This window comes from Hippocampus zosterae, chromosome 4 (assembly GCF_025434085.1).
Source record: "Hippocampus zosterae strain Florida chromosome 4, ASM2543408v3, whole genome shotgun sequence".
Taxonomy (NCBI): Eukaryota; Metazoa; Chordata; class Actinopteri; order Syngnathiformes; family Syngnathidae; genus Hippocampus; species Hippocampus zosterae.
Window position 1 is genome coordinate 17,766,106 of NC_067454.1, and position 18,377 is coordinate 17,784,482.

The window sequence follows — 18,377 nt, forward strand, 5'->3', positions numbered from 1 at the left end:
TGTGTGTGTGTGTGTGTGTGTGTGTGTGTGTGTGTGTGTGTGGAAGTGCGCGTGTGCGTGCGCGCGTGCATGTGCGTGTGCGTGTCCTGCTGAGCTGAAATGTCACTCTGCTACGTCTGCTAGGTCTCTTGGAACACACAGCCAAGGTGTGTGTCAGTTGCATCAAGGTCTCTTCCTATTACTTATCAGCAAAATCAGTGTTAACTTACCGGTAACTCTTAACTCTGCTTGACAGACCCAGAAGGAGTCTCCAGGCGGACACACCGTGGCCATGTCGTCCCTCTTGCACTGCATCTCCTGCTCATCTTTTACTTTGCTCCAGCGAGGTGTCCGACAGAGGATACCAGCAAGGAGGAATTTTAGGACTTATCCTGCGTTATGGGACCAAAAGGTCAACAAAGGTAGGACAAATTGAGCTTTTATAGAAGAGAGGCCTGTGTGTTGAATCTGATTTTAGCAAGAAAGGCAAAGACACTGACTATCATGCTACAAGTGGAGAAAGAAAACGTCACAAAATGAAACTTTGCTGCCATGTTTTCTGTACTGCTAACATGTAAAAGGTCAGATAAAGGTGACCTGTACAAACTTTGTGCGCTGGACAATTCTCACCTAAAAATAAAGTGAGGTTCCGATGTGGGCTCTGTTTTGTTGATGTTTGTAACTCAATGTTTAAAGTAGAGTTGTGCAAGTTTTCCATGGCTACTTTTCAAAGCTACTCTGCGCCGCTATCTGCATTGGAGTGGTGTAGGCCTGAGCCACGCTGGCTGAGAGCCAATCACCTGCTAATAGCGCCACCATGGCAGCGAGCTCATGGCGCCATTTATGGAGAGAAATGTTAACCTGACACTTAGTCTCTGCCATTCACATGCGGTTCTACTCTAGTGCTTGGAGAAACAACAACAACAATCCCCCCCCGCCCCCCCTCCCAAAAAAAATCTACAGTATATTGTCGTTAAAAAGTGTCACCCACTGTATATCTGAATCTCTCAAACTTTATCCCAAGTGCTACCTAAAAAAGAATATAAAAAAAACATTAGTTCATAGTTCCATGAGCCCCCCAATGAATACTTGTTGCTCACTAGGTTTTAAATGATGACTGTCTTTGATGAATTAAAACGAATAGAGATGAATTTGGACCTAATAAACAAGTGCCACAGAAGGAAGGAAACATCTGTGAAAAAAAAGTGACGCAGCATCTGGAACAAAGGTGTACAAAGTCCAGCCATGTTTTATTATTGGAATTTTATAATAATAAAATTAGGTGCAAGCAGCATGAAAGGGTTGCAAGAAAAAAAAGTTGACATGTTTAGAGCGAGTTAGAGTGCCGTTTTTGAAATGAAAAATAAAATTGAATGTTTTAAGATATCAAACTTATTTTAAATCATTTTTTAATGTAAAAAAATTTTCATGAAAAATGTTAACACTTTAATTACTGTAAAATTGTAAATGCATTTGAATGTCCCAAGATAACCCCATTAAAAAATATGTATATATTAAAAAAAATTAACAACACTTGATCAATTCAAGATATCACTATTTTAAATACTCTTTCAATGTAAAAATTAAAAAAAAAAAAAATCACACTTATATACAGCAAAACTGACAAAATTTCCCAACTCATGAGATCACAATTAGAAAAAAATGCACCAAAAGCTGTTACACAATCACACTGTATTAGAAAAAAAAAGTTTAAAAAAAGTGTCACGCGTTTCGTAGATTAATTATAGTACAATGTTATGAAACTTTTTAATTTGATTTTGTTTCATTTAAATTGTAAATGTTGAAAGGAAGGTATTATGCAATATTTGGAACAAAAAAAAGATATCACACTAATACTACAAACGCTTTTGCTTTGTTACAGATCAACTCAAACTGAGATTTACCCTTTTTTTCTTTAAACTGCTTAGCATATGCCTGCAGCATATTGAATTGTTCAAACGGGTCTTAAACACAAGCAGAAGTGCCCCCCGTCCCCCATCCTTTTCAAGTATTTTGGGGTATGTGTGATCCTCATTGTAAAAGTTATGGACGTGTTCGCTCTAGAAAATGCTGGTATGAATCTGCACCATGACACCTGAGAAAATCTACATCAAAGTTTAAAAAAAAATCTATATATATCTGGTCTCAAGGTGTTCTCTACAAGGATCTGGTGGTTGGCGTTCCCAAGGAGACCTTCCAGAATGAGCGGCGCGTGGCGCTGTCACCTGCTGGGGTGCAGGCACTGGTCAAGCAAGGCTTCAACGTGAAGGTGGAGAGTGGAGCTGGTGAGGACTCAAAGTTCTCTGACCAGCAGTACAAAGATGCAGGCGCAAGCATCACTGATGTCAAAGGGGCCCTCGGATCAGACCTGGTCCTCAAGGTTCATACAGCACTGACAGTGTACCAGTTGCATCTATATGAACACTTACATACTTTTTTAGATTATACTTCAAGCGCTTATGTTTTGCTGTAGGTTCGAGCACCCAGTCTGAGTGAGGCAGACCTTCTGAAGCCAATGTCCACCCTGGTGAGCTTCATATATCCAGCTCAGAATCCGGACCTGATGAAGAAGTTGTCAGAGCGGAAGAGCACAGTGTTGGCCATGGATCAAGTGCCAAGGGTCACCATCGCACAAGGCTATGATGCACTCAGCTCCATGGCCAACATTGCCGGGTGAGGCCCGAGAGAAATCTGATCGATGTTATTTCATACATCTGCGCAATGCAATTTAGGCCAATAGAAATGAGTGACAACGATTATAATGCTTTTGGCACGTTATGTGAGAAAGGTTGTTTGACTAATTGTGCTCTGCGATTGCCAGTCCAGGGTGTAACCCGCCTCTTGTCTAAAGTCAGCTTAAATAGTATTCAGTTATCTGCTTGAAATGGCATTTTAAAATCTACCCTTGTGAAAAGACAACAGAAAATAAAGGCCATTACTGCCACCTACTGGCTACTACGTTCCATTCTAGTTTCAGTGGGCCCCTTCAGCCCTGCCATAAATCGTGAAAACCTGCAACTGACACCCCCAAAAATGTTTAAAATTGCAATGCAACCAATTTCATCATAGTTCCATGACACCAAGATGCCACAAGGTGGCAGCAAAGCACTATATTTGTCAACTGAAGCTCCTCAACCCACTTCAGCAGAAAACCTTGTCACCAAAATGTAACTAACACATTACTTTTGTCGAAATGAAGCTCCTCAACTCACTTTAACAGAGTTCCTTGGCACCAAGATGCCACAAGATGGTGGTGAAACATTACTTTTGTCTAAAATTATACTCCTCAACTCACCTTAATATAGTTCCTTGGCACCAAGATGCTCCAAGATGGCGGCAAAACTCTACATTGGTGTAAATGAAGTTCCTCAACTCACTTCAACAGAGTTCGTTGGCACCAAGATGCTGGATGATTGTGGCAAGGCACTAATTTCATCAAAATGAAATGTCTCAACTTCAACATTTTTGATATTGTACTGCGTTTCTGTACAGGTGTACCTAATTGTGTGGCCTGTGAGTGTAAAATTAATCGACTGTGTTGTTCGAGAGGTTTTATCAGTGACCTGAGTGTCTTGGTTTGTAGGTACAAGGCTGTAGTTCTGGCTGCCAACCACTTTGGTAGATTTTTTACTGGTCAGATCACAGCGGCAGGAAAAGTACCACCAGCGAAGGTAAATTCCACATTAAAGAGTTGATTTGTGTGTGTGTTTTCTTATTCTAGCTCTCAAAGCTTAAATGTGCTGTCTTCAGGTTCTGGTAATTGGAGGAGGTGTAGCTGGTTTAGCAGCCGCTGGGGCAGCCAAATCAATGGGAGCGATAGTGCGAGGATTTGACACAAGGTAGATGCTCTTGGTCCACACCAGTAAACCAATTCATTGCACTAGTAGAATGACTAAGATGTACTAGTTGAACAATTGCATCTCACTACTAACTTTTTTTCACCATTACGGCCACTTTTAGTCAGAGTATGTAATTAACTTGTACTATTATACTACCGAGTACACGAGGTGTACTGAAAAAAAAAAAGACATTACAGTCGTCGTTAAGAGACAGTTGTTCTACATGTGAGCCTTGGTGGTTCGACTAGTTCACTGCGTTGTTATTGTAGGATAAAGGATATCGAATAAATATTCAGACTGCTTTTAAAAAAGCTGTTTGGGCATTGATTTGATGTTCAGCTTATGGTCTATGTACTAGTACGGTCTTTGTCCTGACTTGGAGGACAACATTGGCATACTCGTAGAATGGCTAGGGTGCACTAACATGATGAATTTACCTCATAAGAATTCTAGTAGGATTCTAGTACAGTACGTGGACCTTAAAATGGATAGCAAGGATATCGACTTAATACCCAGTCGGCTTTCCATAATTTGTGTTTGGTGTCTATCAGACCAGCAGCTTTGGAACAGTTCAAGTCGTTTGGGGCGGAGCCTTTAGAAGTGGACGTCAAAGAGTCTGGAGATGGGGTTGGTGGTTACGCCAAAGAAATGTCAAAGGAGTTCATTGAAGCCGAGATGGCGCTGTTCGCCAAGCAATGCAAAGAAGTCGACATTGTTATCAGTACCGCCCTGATTCCAGGTCAGTCACTCTGACCCTGGCACTGCATTTTGTTGTCCATCCATCCTGGTTGGCTAGCCACAAAGCAGTCCATACTTTGGTCTGCAGTGAAGCTTTTTATTGTCTTATGATTCTTGTCTTTTGTTCAGGAAAGAGGGCTCCCATTCTGATCAAGAAGGAATTTGTGGAGTCCATGAAGGATGGTTCTGTGGTGGTGGACCTGGCTGCAGAGGCAGGGGGCAACATTGAGACCACCAGGCCTGGAGAGCTGCACATTCACAAAGTGAGTTTGTGTTTTTTTTTTCTTTTTACAGCAATTATACTCTTGAATAGGATTGGAAAGCAGTGATAGAAGCAACACAGAGGAACATGAACTAGGAAGCGTGCACAAACACAGCAACAAGCAAGCCATTCCCCATCCAACTTATTTTGAGTTTGATGTTGGCTCCAAAAATGATTTGTGTCGGATGCATTGATTTATGCCAGCCTCAAAAGCACAATTTTCTCGAATCTAATTTGAAGAAACACAGACATATTTTTTTTGAATTACCACAAAAAACATTTTCTTTTACTCACGAACAGAACTATTTACATTATTTTACCTCATTTTTACTTACCGGTATTTATTTTCCCATACGATATTTTACTTTTAGTCTTTACTGATTTATTGGGAACTACAATTTCAAACTAGCATTATAATGAATGACATAGTCTATGAGATGGTATCTCATTATTCATATGTTTCCAGCAGTGTAAAAAAGTGTTTTTTAATACTGGCAGTAAGGGCACAATTCACATTATTATGGGCTTCCATAGTCCTGCCAGTAAAAAAAAAAAGCAGGAATAGTTACAGGTAAACAAAAAAATGCTGGGTTATAATTACAATTTACATCAGACACCAGTTACAAATTGAATTTGTTGCTATCTACTGGAAGAAAAATGATCTTTATGAAGGTATTGTGCACTTGTCCAGGTAAAGGAGTTGAATGAGTACTTCAACTTTTTTTTTCTTTTAGCTCAAGGATCTGTACTTGTACTTAAATACAGATGACCAAATGCTCTGATTTTGTTTTGCTGAACAAGAACGTGACCCACATTGGCTACACGGACCTGCCCAGCCGCTTGGCCACCCAAGCCAGCACGCTCTACTCCAACAACGTCCTGAAGCTTCTGAAGGCCATCAGCCCCGACAAGGAGTACTTCTACTATGAACCCAAAGAGGACTTTGACTACGGAACAATGGACCACGTCATCCGCGGGACGCTCGTAATGAAGGTGGATTTGATTTGTAATCTATAGCTCTGCTGGCATTCATTTCCTCCTCTCGGCTATCAGACCATCTCATGCGAGTGTAGTTTGCCAAATGAGTATAAAACTCCATGCCCAACTTTGAATAGCCCACCCGTAAGAATGTTAACAAGGCCTCATAATTGGCTTTTCCAGGAATCTTTAGCTCCGACACATTGTTTCTTGAAAGCAAAGCGTGCAACCTCAATGTTGCATATCGATTCCCCCCTCGTTAAACTAAGCATTGCTCAGGCTGCGTTACAGAGACAATTTGTTTTTCAAACCCACTGGCAAGTAGTTCTTGATTGCCGTTTGTTCACGCTAATCTTCCAGTTTGTGTTTGGAGTACCTTCACCCTTCTGGTGAGGTCTATCACAAAGCATGTTTCTCACGCACAATTACTGCGCTCACTATTTTGTTGTTGTAATTCTGTCATCCATTGTTTATTTGCATGTTTTTGGTGCGTCATCAGGATGGACAGAATATGTTCCCGGCGCCACTCCCAAAGACTGTCCCGCCAACACCCGTGAAACAGAAATCCGTGGCAGAATTGGAGGCTGAGAAAGTGGCTGCAATTTCACCCTTTAAACGCACAATGACCAACGCTGGTGTCTACACTTCAGGTTGGAAAAAGGACAGGCAAAGCCTAAAGGCCGATACTTATTCTTCTCACCACTTACCTGTGATGCTTGGTCATTCACTTCCTTGGTAGAGGCCAGAAAGTGTTGCAAGAAGTACTGAAACGTTAAACAGTTGGATATATACATTCAGATGTTTGTATCATTTAGACAAGAGGAAACATATTGGAGGATATTCTCAGAATGATACACTTCAATTCCATTTGTGCATTTATTTGCTACTAAGGTACTAGTATGCTCTTGGTCCTCACTAGTAGGGTTACTAGGTTGTACTAGTACACCAATTACATTTAGTATTTAGGCAATACTGCTGTGTGATACTACAAAGTGTCATTACTAGTGACATTAAAAAAAAAATTCTAGTTGTCTGTACTAGTGTGCGGAAATGTTATAATTTATGTAGTTATTCATTTTAATTTGGAACACATGGGCAAATATGCCCCTCAGTGCGCTGATTTGTCTTCTTAGTCAGAATACTGCATACAAGCACATGGACCTTAAGATGGATATTAAATAAACATTTTCAGGAGATTGCAGCCATGTCTTGCTTCAAGATGATCAACATTCAGCTCCACACAAACGACTCGATTCTTACGTTCAGTGAATTGAATTATGCCGATGCCTAATGTCTAATCCATGTTAACTTTATAGTGAACCCCTGCATATTCAGTTCAGCATTACTGAATTTGTCTTTTCACAGAATGTATTTTGGGAACCAGAACTTTTTGATGTTCTTTTGCTAAACGTATTACTTTGACGCCATCTGCCCAAGCAACCATGTTGAATGGAGTGCTAATACATTACTTGATTTGGTCAGGCCACAGATTTGTCCAATAGAAAAAAAGTGCTTTGCCACCATCAAGCAAATCCAAATCTCTTAGGGTGGGTGTCAATTACTCACAAATTTTCGCTTTTCGCAGCAGGCCTCGGTCCCTGATGCTTGCAAAGAGCGACGTTTCATTATAGACCAGTGACTTTGTATGAAATGAAGTGAAGAGCTAACGGTCAGTAGTTGACTATGAATGTTCTTTACTGACCCCTGCAGGTTTGTCCACCTGTCTGGCTCTGGGCCTCATCTCTCCTAACGCAGCGTTCACGCAAATGGTGACGACCTTCGGCCTGGCCGGGATTGTGGGCTACCACACTGTGTGGGGAGTGACACCCGCGCTACACTCGCCTTTAATGTCCGTGACAAACGCCATCTCAGGTCCCAATTTTAGCCTCGGCACTCAATATAAAAGAATTGGCCAAATTTGGAATTGGTTGGATGTTGGTTGATTTAATTGTGTGTGCTTTTGAACAGGTCTGACAGCAGTTGGCGGTCTGGTACTGATGGGAGGGGGTCTCACACCATCTTCGCTTCCTGAGAGTCTCGCCCTCGCTGCTGCTTTTATTTCCTCCATCAACATTGCTGGTCTGACCTTTTTCAGATTTGAACACAAATGTCACTTGCCTTTTATCGAACCCACTGAATTAAATGAGCGTGTCTGTTCTATCTTCAGGTGGTTTCCTGATCACCCAGCGGATGTTGGACATGTTCAAGCGCCCCACTGACCCACCTGAGTACAACTACCTGTACATGTTACCTGGAGCTGCATTTGTTGGTGGATACGGCGCATCCGTTGCAGCTGGTTACAGCATTGAACAGGTGAATGGCCAATCATTAATCACGAGCAAGACCACCAGATGCCAGCATCTTGGTGCCAATGCCCCATACTGAGTTGAGGAGTTTCATTTGGATAAAAATCAGGCTGTACTGCCATCTTGTGGCACCTTGGTGCCAAAGAACTATGTTGAAGTGAGCTGAGGGGTTTCATTTAGACCGAAACTGTGCAATAGCTCCATTTTGATGTCAATGAACTGCGTTGAAAAGAGTTGAGAAGTTTAATTTCAACAAAATTAGGCCTTTGCCACAATCTTGTGGCATCTATTAAAGTGACTTGAGGAGGTTCATGTAGACAAAATATAGCTTTTTTGCCATCTTGTGGCAGCCATAGGAAATGTCAAATCTTTTTAGGAGTGGAGTCACTTACTGACTTTTAAAATTAATAATACGAGTGGTCTCGGTCGGAGGAACACTGCAACTGGAATAGTATAGGCCAGGGCGAAGCGAAAAATAGATATTACTTGGGCGCCTTTTTGTGGCATGTTGGTGCCAAAGAACTATGTTCAAGTGAGTTGAGGAGTTTCATTTTGCCCCCAAAATTGCCTTACCGCCATCTTGTGGAAAAGGAAATATGTTGAAGTGAGAAAAAGGGTTTGATTGAGACCAAAGTATCGTTTGCCGCAATCTTATGACATCTAGATGTGAATGAACTCCGTTGATGTCAGTTGAGGAGTTTAATTCAGAGAAAAATAGTGCTTTGCCGTCATCTTGTGATGTGTACAGGCAATAGGATCTGATTTGTAGAGGCATAATAAAGTGGCATTTCCACCTTCATGTTCTCTCCAGTTTGCCTCGAAAAACGTAGCAATTTAAATTATTGTGGTCCTCACAAAGTTTGAGAAACTTGTATGTGTGCGGTGTTCCTCAGATGATGTACTTGGGCTCCGGCTTGTGCTGCGTTGGTGCGCTGGCAGGCCTTTCCGCTCAGGGCACCAGTCGCCTTGGAAATGCGCTGGGCATGATGGGAGTTGCAGGGGGCATCGCCGCCACACTAGGTGCACTCAAGCCTTCCCCGGAGCTGTTGTCTCAGATGTCATTGGCCATGGCCACCGGAGGGACATTGGGTAGGTGGCTTCCTACCTTTTAGAGAGGACGTTCTGCTGAGTGTGTGCTACAAGCCTTTTACAAACTTTTCATGACGACTGCTTTTGTGATGTTGTTCCAGAAGGCATGGCCTGATTTTTATTTGAGAAAGGGCAGCAGATGTTTGATGCCTAAAGTAAGGATTATGGACAAAGATAGAGAGAAATATGGAAAACAAGATGAGTAAAAGCTCTGCATCATCTTGCTCCGCTGCCAATAATTGTAAAAATCCACACATGCCCCAAATGTCCCTCCTGAAACAACTGCCCCAAACTGAAATTCACACAGCTTTCACATTAAATAAGTGTAATTGTCTCACTACCTTTAGCGTACCCGATGATCTCCCACAATGATGTGTTTCGCAATCTATATTTAGTCCGAGGCACCAATTTCACGTTAGAAAAAGCTGCAGGCACAACACCAAACAAAAATGGCACAAACAGTATGAATACTTAATTAATGATGAGCTCATTACAAACAAATTCCCTTGCTCAGTTTGTCATCTTGGCCCATTTAATTAAACACAAAGCTGGCAGCCATGGCTTATTTTGTTGTATTCATGGCAAGGGGCGTATACACAGGTTTATTATATCCTGTGCCATCTAATGGAAGAGCATTGAATTGCTGCTAGTTTACATCGTTGGCAATCAAACAAAGATATATTTGTAACTCATAAGAAACAATTTTCCGACGGATGGCGGAAGTCTAATAGGAAAAATGGGCCAAGTCGGTCTGGTCAAAAAGAATGTCATGTAAAAAAAATTGAAAAATAAATTAATGAGCATTTCATGAGAGAGACTGAAGCACAATGGGCAAAACACGGACTGAACGGCACTAGGTGATGTCATTTAGGACAACCCCTATTTTTCTGATGTTGATCATGTCTATGCTTCTTTTCAACAATGTCACACTTCCCTTAGTTTAACACAATTCTTGATGTTCAACTAAGTTTTTATTTTTTCAACAACTTTTACTTTTCCGTGAAGACGACAAAGGAAATTTGAGTTTCAACTTGGCATCTGTCTCTCTAGTTGTGAGAGTGCAAACATTCCAACAGAAAACCATCATACTCTTGTTCAAATGGTCATTTCAAACACGGGGATGAAAAGTGGTGTTCAGCACAACCGCTCTTGGCTTTCCTGTTTTGTTTTGTTTTTTTCTGGAGGGGAAGTGGAGGAAAGCCGACTAGCATTGTTGACTGTTGTTTTGCCCTTTGAAGATCAGGCTCAATTGCTAAGAGTAGAAGAAACACAAAACAGGTGACTATTGTTTTTCCTTTTTTTTTTCTTCTTCTAAATATTGTCACACTTGCATGAGAAGGTTTGTGTTAACGGCATTCGACACTCGACATTAAAGCTGAACATATGAGTGAATTCAAATAAATATTGCAATGCAGTAGAATGCAGTTTTCAAATTGCAAAGGGAAAAGAAAGACGGCTTCGTTTTGGTCAGTAGGCTTGATTTACTTTGTATATTTCATTCATGCACCGGTATTTATATGGTGTCTAGCTAAGTTCAGTGCTTCGCAAGTGCAGTCCATGTTTCTACATGGTTGTTTCATAAAACATTTTCCCATAAGACTGACCTATGACTCCGAAGCATTTTTAAATAATAAATGATGTTGTTTATTGTAATGCAAAGGAATACATTGCTTGTGTTTGTATAAAAATACATGGGAAGAGAACCTTGAAAAAGTCATTATTTTCGCAATCTTGAGGGAGGAAAAATGCAATTGAATTATTTTTCAAAATTGTTCAGGCCTACAGCCTTCATTTACCGGAATCTCTCCGCCTGCGTGCAGGTTTGACCATCGCCAAGCGGATCGAAATCTCCGACTTGCCTCAATTGGTGGCGGCGTTCCACAGCCTCGTGGGCCTGGCGGCAGTTCTCACCTGCGTGGCGGAGTACATGATCGAGTTCCCCCACCTCGACGCTCACCCGTCCGCCGGCGTGCTCAAGACGGTGGCCTATTTGGGCACGTACATCGGAGGTGTCACCTTCAGCGGCTCGCTGGTCGCCTATGGCAAGCTGCAAGGTACTTAACTTGGCGTGACTGTGGCATTTGGAGAATACAGGCGCATGTTTTGAAGATCTTATGTTACATGTCTGATTACTGCTTTGGATTTTTGACATTCAAGAATCATCATAATCATTTCAAAATTTTTCAGTTCCTGATTGCATCTTTGATCATTCCAAAGCCAAAATGATCCCCAAGGAAATCCAGACTTGGATTTTGACTTGGTCATGGTGGTCACATTTATTTATTTTTGGATGGTTGATTTTAACCCGTACATTCCATTCATTGTGTATGCACACATATGTTTCATGGGAATCTCTACCAAGTGTCTACCTGAAATTATAATGTTTTTTTTTTACATTAATGAATGGATAAGTTAAATTGCTCAATGTTTCAGAGAAAATGTAGTGTTTTTTTTAATTGTTATTTTTTTGCTCTATGCCAATTTAAAAAAAAGATGCTCCATCGGAAGTACTGTACTGATGTTTAGTACTTATGTTTTTGTGGGAATCTGTACGAACAGTTCTTAGGACGGTTTCAAACTCCCACATGAACGCCTTTCATACTAGACTGTAAAGATGCACATGTTGTACGCTTGGGCTCTTTAAAGTTTCAAGATTCACCCATGACCCTTCAAAGGCCATTAAGTGCATGCTTCTGCTGGAATATGTGCAAATATGGCGGTCACCCAGACGGTTCTTGGCACTGATCACTCTCCCTCTTGAATACTGATCACTATCCCATAAAACATATTCACATTCATGCCATGTGCTGTTTCAAGATTTCCACCATTTTTCTTGATTTAACACATACAGTACTGGTAAAACTAACATCCCATTTTGAAGAAGTTGCGGAACAGCCACCATGTACACAAACTTTGTAGCGCCTGTACAAAATAATGACATTTTGATATTTTCAGGTCAGTTTTGTCAATGTCATCAAATGGCATTAATGTACCGGTATTTATTTATTTATTGTAAATGCGGACAAATGCCTAAACTGGTCCAAACGGTATGTAAGGGTTAAGAATAATACACGGGAAGCCATCTCATGTCTCAGAGAGCACAGCGTCGATCTGATTTCTGTAATGGTGTAGTTCAAACTCGAGGCCCAGGGGCCAAATCCGGCCCGCCATGTCATATTATGTGGCCTGCGGAAGGAAATCAAGCATGTCAACTTTCATGATGCTTACTAAAATCTCGACCAACATTTAAAATTTTCATATGTAATAAATAAGACACATTGTAAGTATTTTCTTGTCACCAAACCCCTCATTACAGTAACGTAAACAATAGCTGTAAAAACATTATTGACTTTTTTTTGTTTTGTTTCAGTCATCACGGCCCTCCAAGGGAAATGGTAACTAAAATGTGGCCCATGACAAAAATGAGTTTGACACTCATGGTGTAGTTGATTAGTCATGTTTGTAGACACTGAAAAGAAGACTCTGTGTGACACGCATTCTTATAAGACACAGACGGACAGAGAGAGAAACTTTCTGAAATGTGTGTTACTTTTTTTTAAGGCATTCTGAACTCTGCACCTCTTATGTTGCCCGGGCGTCACATGTTGAACGCCGGTCTTATGGCGGCGTCAATGGGAGGCATGGTGCCCTTCATGCTTAGTTCCAGCTACGGTACTGGAATGGGATGTCTACTCGGAGTATCTGGGTTGTCCACTGTTATGGTGAGTTTCCACTAAAAGGCAGTACTGTATTGAAAAGTACTCATTCAAACGTTGACAAATATTCTCATACTAGTTAATACATAACGGTGTGATTTGTGACATCACAATCCTAATATCAGCCATAGCACATCTGTTTCAGGTCTTTGTCATTTTAAATACTGTACTTGTTCTTTTTTTTCAAGTATTATTTGACGTGTTTTGCATGTCTGTCTCACAGTCAACGGTTCTTTGTTTAATTTTCTTCTGTGACCCTTCATCGTGGAGTTTGCATGTGCTGGCATCAGTATTCTCTTTGTAGTCATTCCAGAAACATGCATGTTGGGTTCATTACGCTGTATTGTTCTTCTAGCCCTTCAGAAATCTAACCAAATGGGAGAGAGAGAGAGAGCAAGATAACTGATAAAAGTCAGTGGCAAGATGCAGTACCAGAAATTATGAACACATAACCCAAATGAGGAAACAGGTGTGTGTGTGCACTTGGAATTGTGTAAATTGGGAAAATAATAGTTTTCTTCAGATAAGAGAATCTTTCTGAGACACATATTGGTGAAAATGAATTGTGCGTTTTTTTTGAAGTTACAATCATTAAAGTGAAGCTATTAGACCAGTTTAACCCTTTTACAGGCACTTTAATTTTAAGTCTCTGTATGTCTCAGAGACAATCAAAATAGAAAGATAATGAACTCATTCTAATGAAATAGTGAAAAAAGTAAAGTTGGTGGGACGGAGCTTTGACAGGAATAGCAAAAATCCACGAGTATTTGATGGCCCTGACACCCCACTTGCAAAAAAAGGTTTAGAATTGCTCATACACACGAGATGGTGGCAAAGAACCGCTGTTGTCAAATTGAAGCTCTTCAGCTCACCTCAATGTAGTCCCTTAGCAACAAGATGGTAGCAAAGCATTACTTTTGTCTAACTGAAGCTCCTCAACTCACTTCAACATAGTTGCTTGGCAGTGCCATCTTTTGGCATGTTGGTATCAAGAAATTATGTTGAAGGGAGGTGAAGTTTCATTTAGACAAAAAAAGTGCTATTCTTCCATCTTGTGGCCACAGAACAATGTTAAAGTGTTTCATTTGGACAACATTGGTGCTTTTCCACAATCTTGGAACATTTTTCTGCGAAGGTGATATGCCAATAGTGAAGAGAATTGAGGAGTTGCATTTCGACAGAGTGTTTTGCAGTCATATTGTGAAGCGAATTTAAGAGCTTGATTCCACCAAACTCAAATTTATTGTGTGTTTTCAACATAATAGGCCAGTAACGATGATTCTGAATCAGATTGAGACAAAAGTAATGATCTTTGTAATGATCTTTTGACATCTTGGCGATACAGAACTCTGATGAGTCAAGGAGCTTCATTTAGTCAAAAGTAGTGAATTGCTGGCATCTATAAACAATTTGAAACCTTTTTAGGAGGGGCGTCCATTACTCATGGAATAAAGCATTCCTTTCATTGAGCCGCAAACCATTTTTCCTGCTTTGGCCGGAGCACAAAAACTGAATGTTGCATCATATCTACAGTATGTACAGGTATATGTGCGGTTTACTCAAGACATTTTGAAAAAGTTTTCTATATATAATACACACACACTTTCTTCAACGTTCCTTCCTTCAGCACTCTTGGAAACGTGAACATCGACATGTCGGGTTGGTCTTAGCATAAATTCTATTGTGCTTCGTCATGACAGGGTGTCACTCTGACAGCAGCCATCGGAGGTGCAGACATGCCAGTGGTCATCACGGTATTGAACAGCTACTCTGGCTGGGCCCTCTGTGCTGAAGGCTTCCTCCTGGACAACAATCTCATGACCATCGTTGGCGCTTTGATCGGCTCCTCTGGCGCAATCCTCTCTTACATCATGTGTGTGGTGAGTACACAAAAAATACTCATACTCTGTACTTTAAATACATATACATACCGGCATAACAAAAGTACAAGTACTGATTCTGCTTCTGGACTCAAAGGCATATAAAAGTAATGAGCCAAAAAAAACACAGATTAAGGAGTAGAAAGTACAGTTGTGGTGTAAAATGGACGGATAAAAACATTTCGGACACAAATATACTTCCCGCCGCTGTTGAAATCTCGGTGATTACGTTTGTGGCCTCTTCCAAGGCGATGAACCGCTCCCTGCCCAATGTGATCCTGGGTGGCTATGGCACTACCTCTACAGCGGGTGGCAAACCCATGGAGATTGTCGGCACCCACACGGAAGTCAACGTGGACCAGACCATCGACATAATCAAGGAAGCCAACAGCATCATCATCACGCCAGGTACAATAACTTTATAAGTGTATACAACCACTGTTTACTGGTTCTTCCATTTTGTTTCTGGTGTTTGCATTCAGTTTCTAGCGCTCGCCGCAGATCTATTTGGTTCTTTTTGTTTTTATGTCACAGTCACAAGACACACAAGCGATATGATTCCATTAAAATGAATTGCACATACTCAAGGTCATATTTCTCCAAACATTAAGTAATGCAATAGAACTTATTATGCTAAGAACAACTCAATTTGTACATCTATCTATCACAAAGAGTAACTTTGGATCCACATGGTTGCTATTTGCATAGTTATAGGTTTTTTTTGCACACAAACCATGGACAGATGTGTAGTCCTCACATACGGGTTTGATTTGCAGAAACGGTGTCAAGTCAAACTGATGCCCTACGTACTGACAAAGTTGAGGCTGGTTCTGAGGAAAATGAATGCTCTAATTCGAAGGTGGTAATGTCTGCCCAGGTTGACAGTTGCACTACGACAAACACATTTCAGCTGTGACCACTGTGGATTAAATACACCCCGCAATAGGATGGATGGAGTCAAGATTATTATTATTAATTATTCTTCATCTACTTTGGCTTCACGCGTGCCTTTTTGCATGTTTGTAGGTTGGGGGTTGTGCGCAGCAAAAGCCCAATATCCGATTGCAGACATGGTGAAGATGCTGAAGGAACAAGGCAAGAGTGTCCGGTAACTGTCAGCACATTTGCTCAAAAGTTCTCTTGAAATTGACAAATAAATGATACAATGTAAATGATTTTTTTTTGTCTTGCCCCCCCCCCCCCTTGCTCAGGTTTGGTATCCATCCAGTGGCTGGACGTATGCCAGGCCAGCTGAACGTGCTCTTGGCTGAAGCCGGTGTACCGTATGATGTCGTATTAGAGATGGATGAGATCAATGAAGACTTTCCAGGTAAGCATTTTCCTGGAATAAAAAAAGGGGAGACCGTCACTTTAGCCACGAGGTGGTGAGGAAAATTACAAGAAATTCACTCCCGCGCCATACCCTTACTTCACTTTCATCAGCCTGCTGTTGACGTGACATGCAAGAATCTGGCATACACTCGGAAACACATGCTTGTATTTATGATGACGCTTTGTGGTGCTGCGGAATTCATTATTGGGGCTTTTCAAAGCAATTGTTTTTTTGAGGATTTTATTTATTTATTGGTCTCGTGTGATTACGTGTAAATGTCTGCGCCCCACAGAGACCGACCTGACGCTGGTCATCGGTGCCAACGACACAGTGAATTCTGCTGCTCAAGAGGATCCGAACTCTATAATTGCCGGCATGCCTGTCCTGGAGGTTTGGAAGTCCAAACAGGTTCGTCCATCTTTAGATTTGAATGATACAGTGAATCCCTAATATTACAGGAAAATAAAAAGAGCAAACAACTGACAAAAAAAGAAAAGCTGCCAGAAGTTTACTCCCAAACTAATTCTTGAGAATTACCGTATTTCCCACACTATAAGATGCACCTAAAACCATTTTCTCAAAAGCCGACAGTTCACCTTGTAATCCGATGTGCCTTATATATGGATCAATATTCTGATTTCTTGGACGTAGTATTTTAAATGTTGTGGAAAGCGCATTGTTACAGCTGTTGTGAAAGCTCTACATAAAGATGTAGTGTATTCCCTTTAGCGTAACTCTATCTAGTGCAGGGGTGTCAAACTCATTTTTGTCACGGACCACATCATAGCTATGGTTTCGTACAGAGGGCCGTTAGAACTATGAACCCAAATTCATGTAGAACGTCTCATACTACCTGTAGGCTTCAAGACAATATGGTGAATAACTAGTTTTGAAATCGGAGACCAATAAAACTTTTTTTCTCCAAAATTTTATTTTAAAACTGCTTGCAATATCTCAACATTTTAAAAAGTGAAGACAGTAAGCAATTTTGGTATTTCAGCTAGAAACATGAAGTGGATGCACATAATTTCCTTTGGTGGGCCACATAAAATGATGTGGTGGGCCAGAACTGGCCCTCGGGCCTTACGTTTGACATATTTGATGTAGTGGATGCATAATGCCACCGCAGCCACCATTGTGGCTTCTATTCTATGCGCCTTATAATGCACCCCACCCTATATATAAAAACAGTTTTAAAATAGGCCATTCTTTGAAGGTGCGGCCTTAAAGTGTGGAAAATACGATGCATGTTCTGTATTGAAAACTGCCACATAACGTCTTAAAGTTTGCTTGCTTAACTCGAACACCTAATGGGAAAATCCAGCAAACGGATAGCATCTTTGTTTGGTGATACAAACCTTGAAGAAATGGATATTTGAACACACACAATGGACTAACACGTGGACATAACTATACATAGGCATATAATTTTTATCCGCGATGAGGAATAATTAATATTACTCCCGCTTGTTGAGAAGCCGAGATCAGCTCCTTGTACAGAATAACCATGGGGCTGTATTCTGCCCCCAAGTTACACGAGACTGAAGCAAAACGTCGCAATTATTTGCAATCTATTTAATCCTGTCATTTGCGTATGTTTTCATACTGTACAATATTGTATTGATTTCAGTGAGAAAAGATTATTTTAGGTGCTTTACAGTTACAGCCGTGGTCCTAAAAAACAAATGCTCATTTCCAAAGATATGACTGTATAGATTTTGACTATATTTGACATTCGTCAGGCAACTTTTTCAAACTTTTCTGTAGGTGATCGTGATGAAGCGGACCTTGGGTGTCGGCTATGCTGCAGTGGATAACCCCATTTTCTACAAGGCCAACACATCCATGTTGCTGGGAGACGCCAAGAAGACATGTGACAGCCTTCAAGCAAAGATTAGGGAGACATTCTACTAGGCCCCCCCACGACCAGCTGACTGACCACATGTAAGACCTTGGTACAAAATACATGTCTTGGTTTCCATCCCCAGCATTGGCTTAGGATACTTAAGTCTGCATCAAATGAAATGGATGAGCAAAGATGTACAATAGCAAATGTGATTTAATGAATGGAGAACAAGTAAAGCCTTGTGTACTGGTTTGTAAATAAAGCTATTTAAATGTACCGTATGACTCCTATTGTACTGCTTTTTCAAGTGAAATAACCAATCCTTTCCAGGGAGCTATACAACCGCGACTATCATTCTGCTTTTGGCGTTTTCACTTGAAAGATGAAAAACACACATTGAGTAGGGGGGTT

General features: G+C 40.9%; 1 protein-coding gene across 1 annotated transcript; it reads left to right on the forward strand.

Annotated features, from left to right (window-relative positions):
• The first annotated feature begins 36 nt into the window (after positions 1 to 36).
• Positions 37 to 18,242, forward strand: LOC127599580 (NAD(P) transhydrogenase, mitochondrial-like). The gene is made up of 22 exons (XM_052063619.1): positions 37 to 146; positions 236 to 401; positions 2,130 to 2,359; positions 2,453 to 2,652; positions 3,563 to 3,650; positions 3,730 to 3,818; positions 4,370 to 4,557; positions 4,686 to 4,819; positions 5,620 to 5,811; positions 6,296 to 6,446; positions 7,507 to 7,668; positions 7,765 to 7,875; positions 7,964 to 8,109; positions 8,996 to 9,191; positions 11,012 to 11,245; positions 12,753 to 12,913; positions 14,608 to 14,787; positions 15,036 to 15,195; positions 15,814 to 15,895; positions 15,999 to 16,117; positions 16,413 to 16,528; positions 17,888 to 18,242. Exons 2-22 carry the CDS (start codon positions 272 to 274, stop codon positions 18,032 to 18,034), a joined length of 3,216 nt encoding a protein of 1,071 aa, XP_051919579.1. The 5' UTR covers positions 37 to 146; positions 236 to 271; the 3' UTR covers positions 18,035 to 18,242.
• The last annotated feature ends 135 nt before the right edge of the window (positions 18,243 to 18,377 follow it).